The 24193-nt window shown below is 38.6% G+C and overlaps 4 protein-coding genes across 6 annotated transcripts; 1 reads left to right on the top strand and 3 right to left on the bottom strand.

Annotated features, from left to right (window-relative positions):
- Positions 1-271: 271 nt before the first annotated feature.
- LOC112191435 lies at positions 272-5510 on the bottom strand. The gene is made up of 10 exons (XM_024330784.2): positions 5275-5510; positions 4842-4929; positions 4635-4739; positions 4451-4528; positions 3606-3661; positions 2814-2871; positions 1971-2096; positions 1759-1854; positions 706-777; positions 272-597 (listed from the first exon to the last, which is right to left on the bottom strand). Exons 1-10 carry the CDS (start codon positions 5379-5381, stop codon positions 535-537), a joined length of 849 nt encoding a protein of 282 aa, XP_024186552.1. The 5' UTR covers positions 5382-5510; the 3' UTR covers positions 272-534.
- Positions 5511-16915: 11405 nt separating this feature from the next.
- Positions 16916-19342, bottom strand: LOC112191331 (F-box/LRR-repeat protein At3g26922). Its single transcript, XM_024330644.2, has 4 exons — positions 19195-19342; positions 17785-18798; positions 17551-17694; positions 16916-17382 (listed from the first exon to the last, which is right to left on the bottom strand). Exons 1-4 carry the CDS (start codon positions 19237-19239, stop codon positions 17035-17037), a joined length of 1551 nt encoding a protein of 516 aa, XP_024186412.1. The 5' UTR covers positions 19240-19342; the 3' UTR covers positions 16916-17034.
- Positions 19343-19653: 311 nt separating this feature from the next.
- LOC112191332 (F-box/kelch-repeat protein At3g06240) lies at positions 19654-20817 on the top strand. Its single transcript, XM_024330645.2, has one exon. The coding sequence runs from the start codon at positions 19654-19656 to the stop codon at positions 20815-20817; it is 1164 nt and encodes a 387-aa protein (XP_024186413.2).
- A 535-nt stretch (positions 20818-21352) lies between these two features.
- Positions 21353-22620, bottom strand: LOC112193064 (54S ribosomal protein L37, mitochondrial). Of its 3 annotated transcripts, none has more exons than XM_024333087.2 (2): positions 22488-22620; positions 21353-22046 (listed from the first exon to the last, which is right to left on the bottom strand). In XM_024333087.2, the coding sequence occupies exon 2, from the start codon at positions 22027-22029 to the stop codon at positions 21643-21645; it is 387 nt and encodes a 128-aa protein (XP_024188855.1). In that variant the 5' UTR covers positions 22030-22046; positions 22488-22620; the 3' UTR covers positions 21353-21642. The 3 variants fall into 3 exon arrangements, with proteins under 3 accessions (XP_024188855.1, XP_024188856.1, XP_040372577.1); XM_024333088.2 differs by having other exon boundaries at positions 21353-22063; XM_040516643.1 differs by having other exon boundaries at positions 21353-22033; positions 22488-22600.
- Between the last annotated feature and the right edge of the window lie 1573 nt (positions 22621-24193).

Here is a 24193-nt window from a genome sequence, read left to right on the forward strand (position 1 = left end):
TCATTGTTTAAGTAAACTGAACAATTCTGAGCTCCCTGTTTCTCATAGCGCCATAAGCAATGAACTCATCCTCTACAATTTTAGAAGCTGATAACTGCAGTGGTAACAACACCTTCCTATCATACAAGAACTTAACCCTCGTCCCTTTTGGACATCACGTTCTTTCCTTACGAGAAAGAAGAATCAGCTTAAGAACATTTCAATTTCAGAACTTTACCGCTGATCCAAACTATGGAAGGCGTAAAATCAAGGGTAACATGAAACGATGCCATCTGAGAAAAGATTATGCTTATTAGTTCATATTACTTCGCTCTACATCAGTCACTGACAACTCAGAAAACCAACCCATACTAATTAGTTGGTATTTACATAATAATGGAATTGAATTCAAAACATTTTCCTCCCAAAATTTCAGCTTACAAGATTGATTCCTCGTTTCAAAATACTTTGACAACTAAGCTAATAGAGAATATCATTCGTAGTTTGCTCATGATAACTCACTGCATGTCCCCCAGGATTTATAGAGAGGTTTCATCACCTGTAATATGATGCCATAACGTAGAGCATGACTGCAGTTACTGAGGTGATTATCAATTCCTGCATGAACAGGCAGATTTGATTAAGGGTAAACCAAGAGTTTAAACATACAATCTGCCAGAAAGAGGAAGCCTCAAAAAGCAATGCCGACATGTTAGTTGTCAATACCTGGTTATTGTAAAGAATAGCAGGAACGTAACTAGCTATATACTCGATCACATTCAGAGAACCAGTGTATGCCTGCAAGAAATTAACCAACACTGCTGGTGAAATGGACATAAACAAGAACCAGGTCCAGAGAAGAACATAAATAAGAGGAAGTGAAATAACAACATTATTGAATATCAGGATGTGGAGCCAAATTAAGAGATCAGAACAAAACAGAAGAGAACAGACTTGTGTGTGTGTGTGTGTGTGTCACTAATCCTTATAGAATTGTTCCAGTCTGTTGCTTAACATTCATTGACCACAAAGAAACTCGAAGCAGAAAAGAAATTTTATCAGATGCACGAAGAGTGAAAGCTATTTTCATGTAGAGTTAAGTTAAAAACATTGAATATTGACAACGGTATGCTTCTTTAGAATTTCTCCAGGAAGATGTGGTAATCATCAAGCCAGCTACTTATGGATATGGAAAAGAGTGATGCCTGATTGGCATGCATAGTTTTCTTTATGGATATGTGGTAGCCATCAAGTCACATAATAATCCATAACTGCCCTTCTAAACTGACATGATACAGTTATCAAAGAAAAGGCATGATGAAAATTCATGTAACCAGCAGGCAAAGAAAAGGCATTATTTTCAAACCCTTCCTCCACCCCCTATTTTTTTCCCTTTCATTTACAAATGGTGTTGCTCAGAGATCTTTGATTTTGAGCACTATGCTAATAGCTGAGCATCCGTATCGTGGAATCATAGGATCAATTCCTGCAGGTGACCATTGCAGGGGAGAGGAGCCATGTTTTACTGACATGGCCTTACCCTATTGGAATTGTGACTGCATGCTATAATTGTGTATATCAACATATTCTATAACATTCTACCTAGAAGTTTTCCTATGGATATTACTAAAGACTGTCAAATAATTTGGTTCAGCAGCTCGGTATGATACCACAGATTGTTGAGCGCTTAATGATAACATCAACATTATTAAGGCTTCTGATGTTTTTAACCTATCAACTAATTCTAAAGGCACCAAAAATTGAAACAAGATAATGTACCAGAGAAGCCACAGCAATACAGCCAAAGACTAGTCCAAGAGCACGTAGCAGCCGTTTTCCCATCTGCAGTCCCTTCCCCACTTCCTCACCATCTTCCTGCACCATGAAGTAATTTGTAAGACTTTCAAGATATAGCTTCTCATAACTTCTGCAAATGGTGTCAGAAAAATGAAAATGGGGAAAGGCAATCTATGTTTTGCAACATGACTCACTGTGTATGTTGGAGTTACAGGTTTTTCAAAGGTCTTCAACTTCTCAAAAATGCGATAAACGAATGCAAAGGATAAAAATTGGAGGGGTTTATAGTCAGCGTTTTGCACAATAACAAGCCAAGCTACCTGGAAAATAGAAAATAAGCAAAAGATGAGGGGCAAGAAAAAAAAATGTAGAATGAAGTAAAAGAATGACAAAAACATGAACAATTAGATTATTGCATTATATAACTTGTGCTTAGACCATATAATTCTGCCTATCAACGCAGAAATACGACCATACGTATCAAACCATATGCAATAGGTAACCCTCAGCTCCTGACCTCAATGTTGCATAACAAGATTAAACCACTACATAAAATCAGAATTTCATCCACAGGATTTGAACTCGGATCCTATTCTAACATAGTGTAGATTAATTTCCCTAGATGAGATGGTCTATTAACTGGAAACTCCAATCATGAGAGTTCTCATACGCGTCTGCAAAATCACATGAATAAAGTTTCAAACCATCCATGGTTTGTAGATGCATGCCACCACACATTCTTTTTGTGCTAATCAAAGCTTACCACAGTAACATTAGTTATGGATAGAGTAATTGCGAAAAAGGTCCCATGTACATTTATTGGTAAGAGATAAAAGTAAACAAAGGTTGAACCTAGTGAAAGCATGATTCTGTTCTGTTGAACAGAGAGTACAATTACATTAGTTATTGAGGGAACTATGCATCTTATGTGAGTTGGTACATAAAGCATTGCCACCATCTAATTCACTGCAGAATATTCCAACAAAAAGATAAAAGAGAGAAGAATGCAGACACACAGACGTTGGTTGAAAACTTACAAATACGGCAGAGATTGCCAGATTGATACGCATATCTTGTACACTGGATTTGGTGAACCTGTAAACATATAAGAAGTCGAAGTATTAGCACACAAAGCCACCACAAGACTACATATATCCTTTTAAAACAGTCGGTGCATCATAGATGGAGGAAACGCAAGAGCGCTGATTTTCAGATTTTAACGGAGAAATAAACTGCAGCCAGTCATGCTTAGACAAATGCCAATGCAGAATGAAAAGGAAGCCTTTATGTTCATAACATATGCATTGAAGTCATCCTTATTAATTCATTTTTTGGTCTGGAAAGATAACCAGCATTAACATATTCTAAGTATCTAACTAGTGACTTGTATTGGCACATTAACATTTACAATGCAAAAGCGCCAGCCTGTATAAGGCAGAACCCAAGGTCTCCAAAAGCAACTATGCAAATCAGTCTTGTCAACTTCATCTGGTCTGGTTAGTGAGGAAGGATCTGAATCCAGTCCAGTACAGTGAGAACTGGACGGAATCTGAAGACAGCACATAAAAGGTGCAGTATCCAAAACAAATGGGCAACAGAGGACTAATCTATCAAGCTATGAGATGGATGTAGTGTGCCCCAGGTCCATCCACTTTCTACTGCCACTAGATTGAAGGTAAGCCACCTAAGTCTATGCTTCATTCAATAGAATACAAGCTTAACAGAAGAACAAGAATCAGAAGACATTAACGATCCATATACTCAGCAGCACACTTTGGTTATGCTACTTATTACTTTATTAGCAATTACGTGATGAAGAATAGACGAACCTAGGCCCCCATGGTACAATCGGTTGCTTATCGGCATATTTTATATCCTTTGAAACCTGCAATTTAAAGGCAAAATGATATAAGTATTCAATCTAAGGCAGATATAACAATCTTTTTCTCATACATTGTGGCTAACATGATAACCGCAACTTTCATTTATTACGATAATATGGATATTTGAAGAAAGAATTGAAAGCCATTTACAGAGCATATTCTAAATGCATCCAAATGGAAAGAACATCAAAAATGTGCTCTTTCTAAAACAAGTGATATCTGAAACAAGCAAAATGTAGTTCTTAAAAGTTTTTCAATATAAATTTAGTAGAGCGTTTTGACTATTAGGGTACTATGGTAACTAATTAGTTCCTAGTTTGATCTTACCAAGCAAAAACAAAACAATGATAACGTTGAGCTCTTACTTCACCATTGTATCTTATTTCTAACTGACCCAAATCAGATTTAAAATGAATACCATACATGTTTCTGCATAAGATAAAGTTGCCCACGTTTATAAATCTTTATTAGCATTCCACTACCAACTTTGTGTGTGTGTGTGTGTGTATCAGTGATTGGTATTCAATATCTCTTCCAGATCCAGTTCCCTATCTATTCCGATATGCTGGTACCTTTGGTAAGGCAAATATCTTAAAATGAAGAACTAGAGAAACTCCAACATGTTATGATAGCTAATCCTAGAAAGTGATAGCCACTGCCCATATTATAGAATACTAGGCCAGTTGTGAAAATTCAAATGTATGCAGTAACATCCACTTGATTTCTGTATTGATAATTAAATTCAACCGCAACAGAATCAGAACTAGAAAATTTGACTTCACTGCATGTACCTTAAAAGAACCAAATGTCAAGCCTTTCTTCCTGTTTGTTAGTTGTGCCATCATAAGTTTGTCATATGCTTTCTCCAGCTGCATAATGAATATGTTATTGTGATGTTCGCAAAATATTGTGATATGTATACAGATAGAGAGAGAGAGAGAGAGAGAGAGAGAGAGAGAGAGAGTTGAAACCTACTCTAGCAGCAGCTTCTTCATCACCATTGCTTACAGCCTCCTTGTGTTTTTTCTTATACGCTGCCTTGACCATGTCAAACCCCTCAATCGGGTTCACACCGAGAACCTGGTAAACATAAGAAATCACAAATACACAAGGATCAATCCAATTCCCTCACTCACTTGCAAAATCAATTTCAAGGGTCTACAATATACAAACTCAAATCACCTCATACGGATTCAAACCACTGTCTGAATTAGAACTTCCAGCTGCAGATGCAGCGGCCAACACTATCCTTCTATTCTGTGGAATTGCTCTAGGAAACATGATAAGTTTAACACCCTGTTGCTATACTTAACCATTATAAGCATAAACAAACCAATAAGCTGAACAAAGCTCTTGTGTAATAGTACTAACATTTACCTCACAAACCCATTAACTCTACCTCTACCAACAACTCTTATTACATACAGATTACCATTAACAACCACATAGGTTAACATTCAAAGTAGTTGTATGATTGTAGTAAACTCGTAACTCACAAACCCATCAACTCAAACTCTAACAACAACCACATTTTGACATAAAGCCCCAGAATTTGACAATTTTGAAAAAAACCCAGAACATAAAAAACTCAACTTTGCAAAAGTGATTAGAGTACCTGAAATTGGGAGGTGAGAAACTCAGGGCTGGAGCTTTAGGGCGGAAATTCCTTTGGGGAAACTGTAATTTGGGGCAGAGAAGAGCATGGGAAATTGCTAAAGCCATTGGCTTTGTAGAGAATTGAGGTGGGTTTTGGATTACTGGGTTTAGGGTTTATAAAGGTTTGAGCTTTGAGATCAAAGATGGGAATATTGGGGTTGGAGTTCGTTATTTGGATAACAGAGTGGAAATTACAATGCCGCGAAACCTAACGGGGCGAAATACTAAATACTATAAACTGAGAGTTGCAACTTGCAAGTTTTTATTTTTTATTTTTTTTAGTGAAAAACTAGAACTAACAACATATTTAGCAAAGCCAGCTTGGGGTTTACATTATGGTTTAAAGGTTGCCCTTGATCTTTCAATCACTAAATAACTAAATTGGTTGTGGAGAGTGATTCTTCTGTTTTTTAAGTTAATTCAATGCGGTGAGATTGACCTACATCGTCTCAAAATTTTGTTTAGAAATTGCCGACATTTCTTTCAGCAAAAGGAACGTGGTTGCTGATGTCCTTGCCAAGGCTAGTGTCTCAAATTCACCTGGGATATGCACTCTTTGAAGGCCTCCAACCTTCCTGACTGATATTCTTCGGGATAACATAATTGGAGTTACTCAACCTGCAAGTTCTATTAGTTTTTTTTTTCTTTGTTAAAGCGAAATAAGGGCTAATTCATCGCCCTTATTTTAAATTTTATTGATAGAAGAAAAATAAGTACAAAAGGAATTGGGGGACTAGGTCAAAACCACTTCCATGGGAAAAACAAAAAAAAAACAAAGGGAGAACAAATACAGAGCCCAACTATAATCAACAATTTTGCTAAAAAAAATAAAAATACAAATTAAAGCGATAAGTAGTAAGCATACAAATCTCTCTCCTATAAATCCCAATAACAAAGCTAGGCAACTCTTGCCACCAAATAAAACCAATGTTAGTAGCACCACAATCCGCAAGCTTGTCAACAAAAGCATTACATTTTCTGTAGATATGATCGTTACCTTAAAATGTATAAAAGAGATGAAAACCATGCAATTTAACCACGCTACTTTCTACTTCCAAGGAACCAAGTCAGGAGACTTGAAATAGTGCACCACAAGAGCACTTTGGCCCCAATTGTACCCAAAAAAAAAAAACTACATAGCAACGCCTCGTAGGTAATCTAACTGAATAGCCATCGAAAGAAAGCATCAAGTGAAAATTTTGGGACCAATAGCGAGTATTGGAGAATGAGTGACCAGAGTACTAGTAGCAATAATTTGTTTCCAACCTATTCTGTATTTAGTAAGAAATAAAGTTGGGTACATAGGTCAAGTAAAACAATGGTTTCTATAAAAGAATCCATAAAGTTGTAATCGCAGTCATCATTTTTAATACATTTTTCTAGCCCGAAGTTAAAGCCCCAGCATCTCCAACCTCCATAAGATGAAACCTTGAACAATAGTTCACCATTCTTTTGAAAACAATATGGCTTGACAAAAAGTTCCAAATGCACCCCTAGCGTTGTTAGCTTAGTCCACGATTCTGCCACACCATACTCCTTCAGCACCCACAAGTGATCGAACACAATTGTAACTGTCGAAATCCTTAAACAAGAAGGCAAGTGGCTCACTGTATCTTGATTCTTGACGTATAGCAATCGTGCAAATCTTTCCTCAGAACTTCAGGCATTGCAATCTCTCCAAATGATTTGGAGGACATAGTAAACAACACAATGGATTTGTGCCCGTTTATGTTACAGGTTCAAGGTTTAGGATCTCTCCAATGCAAGGCATGCACCACTGACAAAAACATGCTTTCCATAATCATGTCTTCCACGATCATGCAAATCAGGCTCTCTAGGTCTAAAGTTTGCAGGAATAATATCAGGACTAAGACTTTTCCGTGAGCCTCGATCGGGCTAATGACCAAACCTCAACTTCACATGGGATTTGATTAGAATAATGAACCACGCTTCTCAAAAGTTTGTAGTTATTGGTAGAAGGATCATAACCAAAGGCTGCAAAGCCAAAACCCTTCTTGAAGGACACACTAAGATAAGGTAAGATCACAAACCTTTTAATAGAAGGTTCCAACTTATTATTGCTATAATATCCTCCCAATGATCCTCACCAAATCCAATGCCAGTAAGGCATACTAGCTCATTACAACTTCCAACCACATCAAACCAACATACTGTGCCCTTTCCACAGACAAAGCTGTTAGCTTCCGTTAGATGTATAAGGTCGTGCTCATCAAATGCACGCATACTTATGTGCTAAGGAAACCTCAATCTTCGTTATCCTAGTGCAATGAGAAATGCTGATAGCAATACACGCATTCCTTGCATGAAGCGAATAGATCGGGGGAGGTAGGGAAGGTCGTTTTGGTTGTGGAGGTGGATGCCAATGAAACTAGAACTTTTGATCAGGGAAACCCAAGACTTGCACGTTGTGGTGCGTCGGAGTAAAGATTTTATGGGCAACTTCAGGATGATTTCTTATACGATTTCTTCAGGCTAGGTTAGTAGTCGAATGACATTGCTTCCTATAAAAGAAATAAAATAGTTGCGCACTCTGAATCACTTGCCACACTGTTCCTTTACTAATGTTGTTTGTAGAAGAATAAATCTCAAACCATTTAACCAATTATAAAATGCCCTTCAAAGTAGCAACTATTTCTATTGCTTATACAGGGTGCATTCTTGTACATGATTTTCATCTCTCTATCACTATTTTGGCAATACCAGCTTGATGATGATGATGATGATGATGATGATGATGATGATGATGATGATGATGATGATGATGATGATGATGATGATGATGATGATGATGATGATGATGATGATGATGATGATGATGATGATGATGATGATGATGATGATGATGATGATGATGATGATGATGATGATGATGATGATTAAATACTTGTTACTCCTCATACTTTTCACTGAAAAACTGTAAAGTCTGTTAAGTTGCCAACATGGCAAATACTGCGTTGCCAGCTCTGCTGGATGCTTGCCACATTAGTATAAAATGTCCAAATTACCCATGGCCTAGTTTCACCCTTCTTGATCCCAAATTCCCACCAAAACATATAGGAAGCAGCCAAAAAGAAACCAAAGTTTGATCCCAAAGAAAAATCTGGACACATTGTAACAGAAATATTGATTAAAATCAAAACGATACCAAAAATAGTCAAAAAGTACAATGAAACCAGCAACTTTCCTTCATTCATAATGGTCCCAAAAATACAAAGGTTTTGCAACATAATCTAGCCCTAAAACAAAGCTCTAATTTACCAAAAACAAAAATAAGAGCATTACATCCTCAATGGTTCAGAAAACTAACATAGCTCTAATCATCTTATCAAAATATTAGAGCTAGCAACCAAGTGACACAACACAAGGTTGCCCAAAACAAGAGGATGTCTAATTCATTTGCTGGGCAACTCAACTAATCTTCCATTTCAATAACTAATTTCCATCTCGTTTACCTGAATTGTTCTTGATCCTTTGTGAAGACCTTGATGGTGTTGCAACCTTGTCTCTTGATGCCCCAGAAGGCTGTATAGGCTTTGAACTGATGCTGGCAGATGTAACTTGTATGGGTCTTGATGTTGTAGAGGTATTTGGGGTAGTTGGATGCCTTGGTCCTGTATTTGCACTACTAGATTTTGGAGGCCTTCCTCTTGAAGGTCTGTTTGCATAAAGCCTTGTTGCCCTCAAGTTAGCCATCTTTTTTCTGGACACACATTAAGCCTTGTTGCATTGCCTTGTTTTATTTGCGTCAGTGGGAATAAAAATATATTGCTGGAGTAAGTGAGATAATTTTGTCCAATTTTTGTGCTTTGACCTAAAAATAAAATTGAAAAATGCTTTGACGCGTTATTCTACGCGTTATTCTAATCTAAATGGGAAATTTAGTTTCCTTTACCTTATTGGTGTAGGGTACGGATATAGATGAAGAAGTATCCTGTGTGGCTCAACCTCATGATAACCGAATGTCTCTCCAAATTGATTCGTCAAGTCAATATGAGCTCAACTACTTCGCATCACAGAATATAAGTCTTATATGCTATAATATATAAATAGTTCATAGCTTCTAGCCTTCCGCCATCTTTCGCAAACCAATTACCAAGAGACTACTATTCATTACCTTTTTTTTTTAACATTACCTTTGTTTCTGCCCTCATGTCTCACCAGAAAGTTTCCGCCGCCGCCTCCTCCGCCGTGCCTAGTGGTGGGAATGCTACCACAAGAAGACAAAAAAGAGGTACTACTACTAGTATATATCAGTCTGTCTTTAAAAAATGGGTCCTTGACCAAAAGCCCCAAAATGAGCCAAAGTTATCTCACTTACCCTAGCAAGAGATTTTTATTCTCACTTACCCAATATAAATCGAAATGACAATTTTAACCTTCAATTAATTAAAAAATTACAGCTTCAGACTCTCTCTCCTCTATCTCTATGCAGACCGATCACTCTCTCCTCTGTGCGTCTCTCTCTCTCTCCCCAATCACCACCTCCGGCGTGACATCGATTTACTTCAACGGCGAGTTCTTGCCGAGATCAGATCGGAGTTTTGTGCCCGTACAGAAGGACGATGTTTTTTATCCAGCCGGGGAGAAGCGTCGGCAAGGATTTGAACGAATCGGCGAGAAGCATCGGAATCGTTATTGGACTGAACGAGGTTCGGGTGAGTCTGTTTCGCCAATTTTGTGGAACGACGCTTTGATTTCGGCGAATGAGCTCGTCTCTGAAACGCCTAAGAGCTCGCAGGCGTTCTCTTCGGTGAACTAGGTCTGAGTTGACTCGGCGCTTTGATTTCTTATCAAAGATGAAGAGTCGAAATGAGTGAAGGTTAATTGGGTATGAAATAGAAATAGCCACCGATCAGAATTTTGTCTTTGATTTTTGAAATGGTGCATTTGCCATTGTAATGGTTTTGTTTTGGGTGTTATCTTCTTCCTCTGGACATTTATGGTTTATGTTCTATTCATGGTTTGCCTTTCTTTTGGTTTTTGTGTTGACTACTTGTGTCTCAATGTATAACAACTTAAAAGGAGGGGCTTGCTGTGTGTTACTTCAGTAGCTTTTCTGCGACTTGGCTGATTTATATTGATTCTCAATGTAGACTTGGAAAGGAAAAGGGTATAGTATCAGATTGGGCATGAATTAGTGAAGATGCTCCTAAGAAAACAAGGTAACTTTGACATGTAGAGATGCTTTATGTTATGTGTAGTGAACTATTTCGAACTATTCCATAGCATCCTGTACTTTCAATAGACGTGTATTGCCCCCCAATAGATGTCTGATAAAAGTCTATTGGAGGGCAATACATGTCTATTGGGAGGCAATAGACGTTTAAATTGATGCAATCTCTGATTTTTTTTCTTTAATCAAAGTTTTATTTGTGTAATTTTAGGAAAATTAGTTCTCATTTCGGTAACCGAAACGTCTATCGGGGGGTAATATATGTCTATTGGGGGGCAATAGACGTTTTGAATTGATGTAATCTCCTCATTTTTTTTCTTTAATCAAAGTTTTATTTGTATAATTTTAAAAAGATTGGTTCCCATTTCGGTAATCAAGACGTCTATTGAGAGGCAATATATGTCTATTGGGGGGCAATAGATGTCTACTGGGGGGCAAAACACGGCTGATAGTCGTCTATTGGGGGGCAATACATGGCTGATAGTCATCTATTGGGGGGCAATAGATGTCTATTGGGGGCAAAAAAACTTTCCGGTGAGATTTTCAGCAATTTCCGGTGGGCGGCAACCAGTGACCGGAATCCGGTGACCGGATTCCAGCGAAAGTTGGCAGGATTCCGGCAATCGGTGACCGGATTCCGGCGGCCGGTGACCGGATTCTGGCGGCCGGTGACGGGCTCCGGCGAAGTCTCCTATAGTTTCTCTCTCTTCCATTTTCTCTCTCTCTCTCTAAGTAACAAAGGGGTGAGGGGTAAAATGGTATTAAAAAAAAATTAAAAACAAAAAAAAAATCTTAATGGGGTATTAGGGAAGACTCTCTTAGAGTGTATTGGGTAAGAGAGAATAAAAAAAACTTAATGGGCTAAGGGAGAAAAAAATCCATAGAAATGGGGTAAATGGACAAAACCCCTTAAAAAATCCAGGAGATCATCAGACTCTGTAACTAATTCACCACCATCATTGGAAACCACGATTGATGATCTCCCTGACTTTGTACTGGTCGAAATCCTTTGTCGACTTCTTTACAATGTTAAGCTTGTTTTTCAATGCAAGTGTGTGTCTAGGCGCTGGTTTACTCTCATCTCTAATTCATACTTCATTACCCGATTTTTATGTCAGCATCATAGGCAACAAAAGTTTTTCGCGACTACTAATTATGTTATGTTCCCTTACAAGGATAACAAAATTGTACCCCTTACCTCGTCTTCCATTCTTCCAAGCTCTTTGTCATTGAGTTTCCTCCCTTGTTTTGAATCTCCTAACCAAGATAATGAGCCAATTGTGGAAGCAATTTTTGATGACTTGGTCTTGTGCTGCGCAACCAAGAATTATCAATACTATTACTATATCTGCAATCCACTCACTAAGCAATGGGTTTCTCTTCCCCCCGTCCCTCAAGTCATCGAGTTGAAAGTACCAGTGGGGTTCATTTGTGAACCCTACTGTGATCATGGAAGAGAGGAACAAAATAATGCCGGAAGTAGTAGCAGCTCTATCATGACGCTTAATCCCGGGTATAGGTGCAGGGTTGTGCGAATACTCCCAAATACAATATGTCAACCAGAACTGGGTTTCTATGTGGAGATCTTCTCTTCTGAGACAGGTGAATGGAGAGAGTATCAGTTGCCTAATCTAATAAAAAAGTTTGGCTGGTTCATTGCTTGGAGGCCTGGTGTTGCTTGCAATGGCAAGTTATATTGGTACAATGACGGTGGCTTTACTTTTGAGTTGGATCCGTTCAATATTAGTACTAGCGGTTTTACTTCTGGTGCTATTATTGACAAATGTCGTTTCACTAAAACGCCGAGAAAGTGCTTCCATCTAGGTGTGTGCCAAGGGCGTTTGCGGATGTACCCATTTTCCATAATAGAAACTATTAGTATTTGGGAACTGAAAGAAAATTTAGGCAACTTGGAATGGTGTTTGAAATTTGACAGAGTTCCTATGTTGGATATGGTTTCCCAAGATCCTAAGATCACTAAAGAAAAATCGGGCAAATTGGACGTGCTCGGTTTCCACCCAAGCAATGAGGATGTCGTGTATTTGAAATTTCCTGGGCATATAATCATGTGCAATCTTCGCAAAAAGACGTTAGAGAAGAGTCCAATTGATCCCCATACAAACATTCAATTTGATTTCAGTCGCAATGTTGACGAAGAGTGGTTTTCATTTGATCGCCCTACAAATATTTATCCATATGTGCTTCCAGGGTGGCCTACACCAGTTCCTAAAATCAATAAACCGAAGGTGCGCCAGATCAAGGTCTTGAACCAGTTTGAGATAATCCTACCTTCAGAGAGCTTCTTAATTGTGTCGTCCAAAACTTCATGAAAGTTAAAGACTTGAAGTTCTATTATGCAGCTTGACACCTTGTTAGTTAAACATTTTCCTATTTATCTTCAAATATTGTAATGTTTTTCTATTTGGCCATTTCTTTTTAGTAGCAAAGTTTCATGTACTACAACTTTGTCCTGCAAACTCTATGTGGTATAAGAAAGCTTTTGTTCTACAAACTCTACGATATAAGAAAGCTGATAGCTAGCTTCTCTACAACTCTAGTTGTTTGCTCAGTAGTCAGTAGTACTTACCATCAATTTGTTTCGAGGATATTGAAACAGATCTCGACCTGCAGTTTGGGGGAGTCGGCGCGATATGGGCGGTGCTGGAGGGATGGCAGTGGAGTCGGTGCGATCTGGGTGGTGGTGGAGGGATGGCAGTGGTGGTGGCGGCGTCGGGTTGGGGTTGACTCTGCAAGATCTGGGCTTGCCTTGCCTAGCAGGCTCAATTCTTGGGCTCTGGCCAGATCGTGGCCCAATCTTAAACTCGGTTGGAGGCCCAACCAACCGATACCAACCGATACCGAGAAGTTGGTAACCGAAGTCTTGGTATCAGTAATGGTACTTCATTTTGTGTACCAATAAGCTCTGATACGGTAGGTGGTTTTAGACTTGAAGGCCCGATACCGTACCGAACCCAGCCCTAAGTCTACTAGTTCTATCGTTCTTAATATATAGTGAGTTCAGGTTTAGGGGTTGTGCTATTACCTCCGAACTTGCACGTGGAGCTGTTCTCTTCCGAGAAGGGTGAATGGATAGAGTCGGCTACCCAAGTATTACTAGTGATTTTGAATGGAAGGCTATATTGGGAGCAGACTCCCTCTACTTTTGAGTTGGATGCGCTCAGTGCACTACCAGTAATGATTTTGTTGATAAATGCCATTTGATCGACCCTCCGTCAGAGTTTGACGAAGACCAACCTGATTGGAGGCATCTGTTTCCGCGAGACCTTCCTGGTTAGGGACATCTAGTTTTTGGTGTTTGTCAAGGGCGCCTGCGGGCTTGTCAATCAAAGATTACCGATAACATAAGGGTTTGGGAATTGGAAGAAGAGAGTAAAGGCAAATCGAAATGGCGTTTGATAGTTGACAAAGTTTCCCTAGTTGAGATTTTTCGCAATTCCAATTTCCAACACCCAACAATCCATGGCAAACCTCGACGTTTCCACCCACAGAATGAGGATATCTTGTACATCGAGTTTTCTAGCAATATTGCCATGTGTAACCTTTGTACAAGAAAGTTACATTTATTTGCAAAGTTGCCATCTGATATCTGGTTTACGAGGAGTGAGCATATCTACCCATTTACGCTCCCATGGTTGCCCACGCCACTTCCAAGAGTATTCGAGACCGACTGAAGTCACTTGGCTTCCATGATACAGATAGTGGGATTATGTTACTGTTTGAGCCCAATATAAATGTTTTTCCCGACATGGGGGACTTGAAGAAGACCGGGCCAATATCTGTGGCCCAAGCCATATATTTGCGATAAGCTCGGAATATATTATTTAGAGGCTAAATAAAGCCTACTTGAAGACCAAGTAATATTAAGGTAAATCGTAACCTTATCGGTTTACTATTAATAATCAAGATATTTGATAATTAATAGTGGTTTACTTGATTGCGAAGACCGGTCATATGGGAAGATCTTTGTATTAAAGATGGCATCGTGGTTGTAGTTGGTTAGGAAAGATCAACAAGATCATGGCTTTAATCAATTAAGGAAAGAGGAGGACGTGATGCATGCATGGCACAAGAATCAAGCCTACACATATATTGTAATTAAGGCTTGCTCGCGAAGGTCAACAAAGGATATATATATATATATATATATATATATATATATATAAGTCAATTATGCGAGCTCATGCACGTGGGCTATATATACATATGCATGCAAACAAGTAATCAATGATTACTGTGGTACGGCATGTTGGACGTGAACGGATGGCAATTATCCTTAAGGAGATGTACGTGCATGTCCAGAAGTTGTTCTCAGAGGCAAGTAACCCTTGCCTACATTATAGCGGCGACAGAGGCGGATAATTATTAATTATCGCCTACGATAATATCAAAACTATTAAGAGTTTTGATTTGATTCAAGGCCAATAACTGTGGCCTAAGATATAGTATTTCATTCATATTAGGAAAGTGAATCTACAGTAGCCTATATATAGAGGCTAAAGACGACACAGAAAATGACCTCTCTCGAATCAATCAATCCCAGCGATTACAAAGCCTCCTCGGAGCAAACCCTCAACCTTGTTGAAACCCGGTGACCGCCCGCCAGTCCTAGTCTCCTCGCGAGCCGACTGTCAGCCTCACCAGATCAACCCGGCGACCGTACTTCCAGTCCCAGTCTCCCCAGGAGCCGACTGCGAGCACAACCACCACTGTTACTTCCAGCGAAGCAAGGGTAACGCCCTCGCAACCCAGCGAAGCTAAAGTCACGCTTTAGCAAACCCGTGCTTCTCTCAACTTCCCAGTGATTGCTCTGCTTAGTTTACAACACTAAGTATCGATTCGGTGAACGCAAAGAGATCACAACCAAAGCCCTTACCCGCGTAAGGTAAAGAAGACCTTTTCCGAAAGGCAAGAAAAGAACCCTGTGACGAGGTTGGTGCTCTCCCCGTCCACAGCGCTTGAAGAAGAAGTCAGGTCATGGGACTCCCCCAACGACTGCACCCCGCGGTGCTGGCACGCCTGCGCAATCACTCGCTCAAAAGAGACTGTTTGCACACCAGCTGGTTTTGGAGCCAAACAGTTACCATCATTTTTTTTGTGTTTTTTTTGGGGGTTAGTAATCAACAAAAAAGGTTATTATATGATACTGATCTATTCTGAGATTTAGTGCGAGCACGGGCAGTTGTCCTTAATAGTGGCTATTCGATAATCGAACATCTTCAAGATGTGTGTTCCCGCCGAGAAATTCTTTATTTCACTGTCTGTTCGACCTGGTTATCTTGATGCAATTGAAGCATCCGGAGACAATTACAAGATACATCAATGAAGATATATAGATTTTGTAATAATTGTAGACCTAGTTTACGAATAACTCGATGTAATATGACATGACCATCAACAATAGTTCCTATACGCCGTTTTAGATCGAATATGTAACGTTTAATCTCTAAGCTTTCGTAGACACATTTCCGCTCGATTTTCATAAGAGATTAAAGCCGAGCTCTGTTGTACTACTGTGATTCCCTCACACTCAGAAGAGTACTTGAATCAATTCCTGTAAATAAATTTGTTATTAAGTAGGTTTCTGGTCAGTTGTTACAATTCGTTTAGCTTTAATCAAACTAATACCATCAAAATGTTGAGATGCATGACCAAAGTCAGTTAAAGGCATTCAAGATAAAAATTCGAATCCGAAAAATTAATTATTACTCAATTAAAGGTGGTAAAAGAAATCTATACATTTATTTGAGGTCAATTTTGAATTGCTTTCCTCAATATCGCTCATTGTAAGAAAAAGAAAATTAACAATAAGATGATTGCCCTACCTAGGCATGTTGACATTGGTTAGATAGTGATTAGATCCTGGAACTGGTGTGCGCAACCATGCATGGGAGCATAAATTGATAAATGTCCTCTCCACAATTGGAAAATGGAGACTATCCGGCAGCTTTTTGAGTATCCCTAGCGCACTTGTACGAAGGTTGCACATAACAATGCGTCAATTTGCGTGGTTTATAACCCTTAGAGTCCAACGATTGAAGGTTCTCTCGAATTGCTTACCATCTGGTGTAAGGAAACTCCATCTACTTTCAAACGCCGTTTCGATTTCGATTTGCCTTCCATGCTCTTTTTCGGATTCTAACGTACGTTTCATGCATGTCCAAGCTCTCAAAGCCTCAGGTAGTACAATTTTTATGCTTGATTATAAAGCATATGAGGACACCATTGATTTTAAGTTGGACATTACAAACATAAAGCAGATTCATCAAACTGCTGGTTCCCCTTTCTCACACAAGAGAACAAATCACAGCAGAAGAATGTACTTGATCCAGATTTTATAAATGTTTAGAATCTCATATTCAACAAAAGAAAAAGAAAAATAAGCATGAGACAGAGAATAGATCCATTTTATTTTCTAATGAAAGACCATATATTCTCAACTCGAGCTTGTTTGCACAAACCATAATGTTTGGAATACAAACACCATTTAGACAATACACTTAATTACTACAGGCATACAAAGTTTACAGTTGAAGGAACAATTTTCTTAAGGTGTTTCATAGCATGATTTCTCGCCTTCATTTCCTCATCAATATCTTCCTTCACCATACTCGGCCCACGAGACCGATACCGGACAGGATCAATAACAAATTTCTCCAGTGCAACAGCATTCTTTAATAAAAGCATGACATGTTTAGCAGCAAATCTACGAGCACGATACCCAACTATTTCTATTACTCTGAGCTCATGATGAGGGCATTTGGCAAGAGTCTCCATTTGCTCTGTTGTCACAATCTCCTCCATGTCTGTTTTTCCTATTCCCATCTCCTCCAACCACGATGTGATGATATTCATCTGCATCAAGGAAACAAATTAATGTACAGAAAAGTTGACCATTAGCATTATCAATTGCATCCCAAAGTTGACCATTTTGTTTTGTGTTTATACTTATGTTTCTTCAAAATTGGTGTGAACAAAAGAAGAACAAAATCTACAAAGTATGAATAGCAGCGATAGAAATACCTTCAACACAAGTCTCTGCAAGTAAGGAGATGCCTTCATGAAAGAAGTCAAATAACGAAGAGAGGACGCATAATGTGGTTCACATATTAATTCCAAATACTTGAGATTTGCTAATATAGGAAACACATAATCCTGATTGTAGACCTGAAAGTCAAACAACAGTAAGGAACATGATATTCCAGAAAGAAGGGAAAAAAAAAAATCATAGCACATAGTAATTACATATATACTTACCGCTTCACTGATATCCATGGTGAGATACTTCAGCTGAGAAAGATAGCATGAGAGTTGGGTGAAGGGAAGCTCTACGGATATAGTTATAGAATCGAAAAAGTTGTTGCTCTCAATCTCGAGCTCAGTAATGGATACCTCAGCAAGCAAAGGTACATTACTCAGAAGCAGGTTTATAGCAACTCCAATGTAAGTAAATGAAACAATGTCTGCGTTACAGATCTCAATGGTTTTGAGGTCAGGACAATTTTCTATTGCCAAATACTTCCATCCAATGGATGGACTAACAACTCTTAAATCAACCAGATTTTTGGCTGCCACCACTGATATTCTTTCGACTGGACAGTTCATTAATAAGTACTCAAGAACTTCTCCATCCACATTAACATGTCGCAAATTAAGAATTTTTAGTGACTTGAAACCCATACTGCATTCAGAAAAGTGTCGACTTGGGATGCTAGAATGTAAGTCCTTTCGAGTAGACCCTGTTTCAAGACCTAGTAGTTCATGGGGAAATATATAGTTATCCTTAACATTAGCTGCTGAAAACTCCAGCTCAAGTATTTGAACCCTCTTTTTTATTGCAAACTCAATCCATCCATCAATGGATCGTGCAAAGCGACGATCTAGAAAAAAGCAAGCCCTGAACCGTTCAATCAATGGACCCATATGCTGTTGCACCGCGCGATCCACCAAACTGACAAAACTACGGCGCTTCCTGTGTTGTATATTTGGCTTCACTTCCATGAAATCCCTCGAATTTTTCTCATCTTCAAAGTTGAGATTCATAGTAGATGCCCACAGATCCCGCCACCGCCTTGAAAGGACACTAGTAGCTGCTGCTTCATTGAAAAGCAAGCAAGACAAGATACTAACAAGAATGCCATCCGGCAAGTCACTGATTCTATCCACATAGCCGACCCCACCATTTCGATCCCCAGAGCTGAACTCACCCTTATCTTTCTGTTTCCTTCCCAAGTTTTCTTTTTTCTTCGTCTTGCTTCTTTTCTCATGCTTCTGATAGATTAATCGACCAACATCACCAATAAGTCAATAACAAACATGATAAACAATGAGTAAAGGGCTGATAATTGGGATTGTTACTGGGTAATCTTCTCACTTAAGTTTTATGATTCCATTAAATTTATCAAATTTATGTTACAAATTAATAACATAACAATGATTCAAAAAAACAAACAAAGCAAACCCAAAACACATACATAACATAAAAGCCTTCCAATTCTCTACAAGTTAGTTATCTGGGGAACAAAAAAGATGTAATCTTTCTACCGATTGGTTATCTGGGCATGATTAAAAACAAAAAAAGGTGCAATCTTTATGATAGTTTTGACATTTTATACAGAATTTAGATGCAAAATTTGAGAATTTCGTATTGTAAAAGCAAGTGTGTACCTTGTTAGGGAGGAATTGAGAGGTTCGGCATCCTCTGTTCTTCATTTTAGGTCGGAGAAATTGAGAGGTTTGTGCTTTCCCTCTTAGTATTAATCTAGTTTGCTTTGGGCCTTTGGGCTTTTACCCGTTACCCAACCACCTTTTATTATCTACAAAGCAAATCCTAAACCAATTAGGAGTAGGAAATTTAAGTAGACTAGGAATACGAAATTATATATGTACTAGGTAATATGTGTTTTTTTTTTTATGATTTCGGACAAAACGAGGTTTGATAACAAATCTCTGGTCTGTAAGAAAAGATTTGGTATGGTGTTGGGAAATTTTTTTTCAAACATATGCAGCAATCTTCTATGGTTGTTGAAGGCTTGTACGTTTTCGATAAAAAGACGTGATAATGAGAACGAGGGAAAGACTTTAACATTGACGAACTTACCGGAAGATGTCACCATCGACATCCTTATGAGACTGCCGGTAAAATCACTTTGTTGCCTCGAGTGTGTCTCTAAGACCTCTTTGAACATAGTGGGCAGCCCTCAGTTTGCTGCACAGCACACTCGACGTTTATTGAACTCGTCTTCTGCAGTTGAAGTGCCTCAACTTATGCTTCTTGCACGATACTCTAATCTGCAGCATTGTGCAATAAATTTGCAGTCATTGAAGTACAATGGCACTAGCTGCTCGACGAAGACCAATTTTGCTGATATCGTTTTCATGAACGATTGGTATAGGTACGAGGTAGAATTTGTCTTCAGCAATTTGTTTGGAATTAGTAGGAGACTGAGTGTTAATAGAGAGCTGTGCTACTTGGTCAATCCTCTTAGGGGAGAAGTCCTAGAGCTCCCGAGAAGTGATGTCAAAGCTCCAAACTATAATGGATATGATCCATGCATTCATGACCGGTACGGAATGGGATTTGATCATGTAAGTAGTACCTACAAGATTGTTCATATTTCCGAATATGCCTATGAAATTTCCAGCGACATAGCCGCCCGAGTTTATGCGATGGGAACAAGATCATGGCGACCGATACAATCAGTTCCTCTGTGTCATTTCAGCAACAAGAGTGTATATGCGTATGGTGACAGGCATTGGTTGGTTGAAGGTGATAAAAGCCCCAATAATTTTATTGTTTCCTTCGATTTCAGAAAAGATGAATTCTATTGGACTCACCATCCCGACTTGCAGGCTTCTTCTTCTCACAGATTTTGGTATGATTTTCATTTGCTTAATCTCAAAGGATCTTTAGCCATCATGGATTATTGTTCATATCCGGAAGAGTATATTAAGATATGGGTGCTGAAAAATTATGACAAAAAAGAGTGGGCGCTAGATTACACAATAAACATGAAAACGTTTGTAGGACGGCCTAGGGGCACGTTATTGAAATGGGGTGAATGGGAAAATGGCATTTTTACCATTCAAAGTGGTGTCTGCTACTTTGTGGATCTCAGACGTGGTTCCATGAAAGGAGTAAAACTGCCTCCCAGCATCATGAATTACAATCTTTGGACCGCAGAGCAATACGAACAAAGTATATTCAGTTATACAGGAAGTATGGTTTCCCTAAAGAATTATGGCAATTTGATTGAAGCAGCAAGACCAGGCATGTGGTTTCTACAGTGAGAGCGCTTATATAAACTTATATCACAGGTTTCAGTAGCTAGAGGAATTATATGTAATTTGTACTTATGCTTTATCAATCTCAAAAGATCGGGAATTCTGAATTGAACTAGACAATCCCATCTTTTTCCCAAAGTTCTCTATAAATCCTGATCTCCACTATTTATCTTCTCATAACTTTACTTTGGTTAGTTCTCTTTGGTGTTTCACTCTTGCCAGCAAGATGTCTTAGTTAACTTCTAATTATCTGGCTCCCTGGCCATAAACCGTACTAGATTACTGAACTACTAAGCATGCTTTCGGCCCTGGCTTCTCAAAATATGCACATAAAGGCGCAGACAAGTACTAGCTAGCAAATAGGGCTGTGAATCTAGCGTGAATTATGCACCAAGCCTCTGAAGCACTTGTTCCATGCAATATGAGCAACACTTTCACATCACGATTAACAGACACAAATATCATATTCCTAAGAAGCTATAGGGAAATGATATAATTCAAGTATACCACTAATAATGTTAGCAATTATGAAGACAGAGGGGAAAGAAGAGATAATGCTAAGATTGAATCATCCATGACCAATATATCATAACTTGACAAGCTCTTCTGAAGTTTTGGTAACCAGCACAACAAGATTCATTCAGTTGAATTCAAAATTGAAATCAAAGCAGAAGAATTGACTTGCCAAAATGAAAATACAAGAGCCATTATGTTTCCAAGTATGAAGAGAAGTCAACAGTCACTCAAGCAAACCTGAGACTCATATAGGAACTTAGGAGCAGTGTTACCCATAATGCCAGACTACTGATTGTCACAAATGTGAGAATACAACTAGTTCTTGGCCTTTAGCGAGTTGTTCTCCTTGATCCTTGCCCGGTTATCCAGCTTAACAAATCGCTTGAGATCTTCGTAGGGGAGAGTTTCAATGTTCTTCCTTCTCAGTTCACTCAATGCAGGACGCTTATCAATCAGATGCCAAAGCCATTCAGGGTACTCGGAATCTGGTAAGATTTTAGGATCCGTCCCATCCTTGAGTATATTAGCTCCAACCACAGTCGTAGACTTAACTTCCTTGTCTAAAATTGACGCCTTCGGTGCATCACCAGCACCACCTTTGCCACCCTTCTTTGCCTTCGCAGAAAATGCTCGTCGCCCTACTGCTTCCAATTCCATGGAATTGATAACGCTCCTCAACGATCTCGCGTGACTCATAGCCATAACTCTAATTATTATCCCTACAACAGTTGTTTAACTAAATAATTAACGAAAACGAACCGGCTTTAAACACATATCAAGCATTAAACTTTCTGCACTAAACAATCGAATTTCACAAGAAACCTAACTACCAATCTCAACTGAATCAAACAACTGATAAAAAAAATTGAAATTTGTAACAAAATCAATAGTATAGTTCCAAAAAGCCGTTCAATTTAGGGTTTTCTAAGTATTAACCTAGTTTCAAATAGCAGCATCAAATTACAGAGCAACGGATTCTTCCTCTATTTGTAAGTACAACAACAAATTCAAGCTAAAAACACAGAGATTGTCTTTGATTGGAAGAAATTGCAGTAAAGTTTCAAGCTTTGGATTGAAACGGCGACGTTTCGTAATTCTTACTGGTTCTAAATTCTCAAAGTGTAGAAAGCTTAGAGCAGTAGAAAAGCTAGAAGAAGTACCTTTCGGCCGTTCGGAGCTAATCGGCGAACCAAGATCGGAGATTTGATCGGCGAGTGAGACTTTCCGACGGTGAGAGAGAGTGAGAAACTGAAGAAGAAGAAGGAAAGAGGAGGAGAAATGGTTCAAGTATTAGGGTTCTCTGGGCCTCTTTCGGGTAAATGGGTCGGGTCGGGTATATGAATCCAATGTTTGGGAACAAAAGCCCAGTCCATAACTCCATATGTGACTCACCAAAGACCAATTATTAAAATGTAGAAGTGAATTCCCGTAAATTCACTATACACACATGACACGTGTATGACTACTTATGGTTTACACAACATCAAGTTCTATATATATCTCATACTTGAATTGCTAGGATGATTTCACAATTTTGTAACCGACGAGGGTTGCATAGCAAGGGTTCTCTTGCATTCACTTCATGGTCGATGTTGTTTAGCCCTTCGTATGTTATAAATAAACAGATGGTTCATCATATTTTCTCCTAATTATTGTTCGACACAATTTTAGATATTTATTTGAAGTGAATTTTTTACTATACTTATTGCTCGGGGATGAACTCTAACACTTATACCTACTATTAGTTCCTAGAAGAGCATAGAAAGTTTCTGCTTCTAGATTTTCTAGAAGTGGGGTTAATGCAAGTGTGCAATCATTACTCATAACAAAAACCGAGACAAATAAGTTTCAGTACTCTAGATCATCAAGTCATTATGTATTTATGCATTGATCACTAGTTAAAATTCAATAGGGGTGCGTTCTTGAATCTGCAAACCTATTTAGGTGTTACACTTGAAGTTGAAGTTGAAACACTCGGCTCTATCAAAATTCAATGTATGGTTTGACAAACAATTACAATTACAAGGAGTACTTGGGAAATTTGAGTCAATTCAGAAGAAGTTAACAGTCACGGTATTTGGTAGAATTGCAATCGAACCAGCTAGCTACTTAGAAACAATGAAACATATATTGACTGGGTTTATGTTGGGCACTGAATTAGTTTAGTTCAACACCACTTTGGTTTCAGATGAAACTAACCTAGCTAGAGAGCCAGAACTGGATCTTCACAAGAGGCGGCAATTAACCGCCATGTGATTCCAAATCGAACAACAAAATTTTCTGAGAGGTATGATCTTTCAGGACCTCAAATACGTCAATGAATTATAGTACTTATTGTTCAAGATAAAATAATTGAAAGGTTTAGAGCAAAACATTATCTTTCATAGTTGAAAAGGTGGCACAATCCACATCGGGGGGCATTTAGTATTCTTCACCAGATTGGTAGCATGCCCAATGTAAGGCTGTGAAATGCTTTGAGTCTTGACATTATAAACACCAAAATCTGAAGAATGATGATTTTATATGCCTGGCCACTAGTGCAGCATCATGGCTAATATCATGGTTGAAATATATGCAATCCGACTGAAGATCAGAAAAGATTGAAACCGGCACAAATACTGAAGAGTTGTCCCCAATGAAAATTAAGTGCAACATCACCTAAAGAGCTTTTCTCTATCCACTCACATTTATCAAAATTAATTCCAAAAATTTTGAATCCAGTTGTTACACGTACAAATTCTTCTAAATCTTCATCTTCATCTACATATTCATAGTACCTTTTAACCATCAATACTTCCTTGTCATTTGAAATCACAAGATATTTCTTCTCTCTGGCCATTCCAATATCCTGTTCAAACAATTTCAT

This window comes from Rosa chinensis, chromosome 3 (assembly GCF_002994745.2).
Source record: "Rosa chinensis cultivar Old Blush chromosome 3, RchiOBHm-V2, whole genome shotgun sequence".
In the NCBI taxonomy this organism is placed as follows: domain Eukaryota; kingdom Viridiplantae; phylum Streptophyta; class Magnoliopsida; order Rosales; family Rosaceae; genus Rosa; species Rosa chinensis.

Bases quoted from the DNA above. Each gene is read 5' to 3' on its own strand.
- LOC112191435 (XM_024330784.2), bottom strand. From the start codon at position 5,381: ATGGCTTTAGCAATTTCCCATGCTCTTCTCTGCCCCAAATTACAGTTT. The intron at 1,855-1,970 runs GTGAGTCATGTT...TTCATGGTGCAG, and splicing joins CTGTAACTCCAACATACACA to GAAGATGGTGAGGAAGTGGG. The intron at 598-705 runs GTATTGACAACT...CTGTTCATGCAG, and splicing joins CTATTCTTTACAATAACCAG to GAATTGATAATCACCTCAGT.
- LOC112191332 (XM_024330645.2), top strand. From the start codon at position 19,654: ATGAGACTGCCGGTAAAATCACTTTGTTGCCTCGAGTGTGTCTCTAAG.
- LOC112191331 (XM_024330644.2), bottom strand. From the start codon at position 19,239: ATGAAGAACAGAGGATGCCGAACCTCTCAATTCCTCCCTAACAAG. The intron at 17,695-17,784 runs GTAAGTATATAT...TTTGACTTTCAG, and splicing joins CCATGGATATCAGTGAAGCG to GTCTACAATCAGGATTATGT. The intron at 17,383-17,550 runs GTATTTCTATCG...TCCTTGATGCAG, and splicing joins TGCAGAGACTTGTGTTGAAG to ATGAATATCATCACATCGTG.
- LOC112193064 (XM_024333087.2), bottom strand. From the start codon at position 22,029: ATGGCTATGAGTCACGCGAGATCGTTGAGGAGCGTTATCAATTCCATG.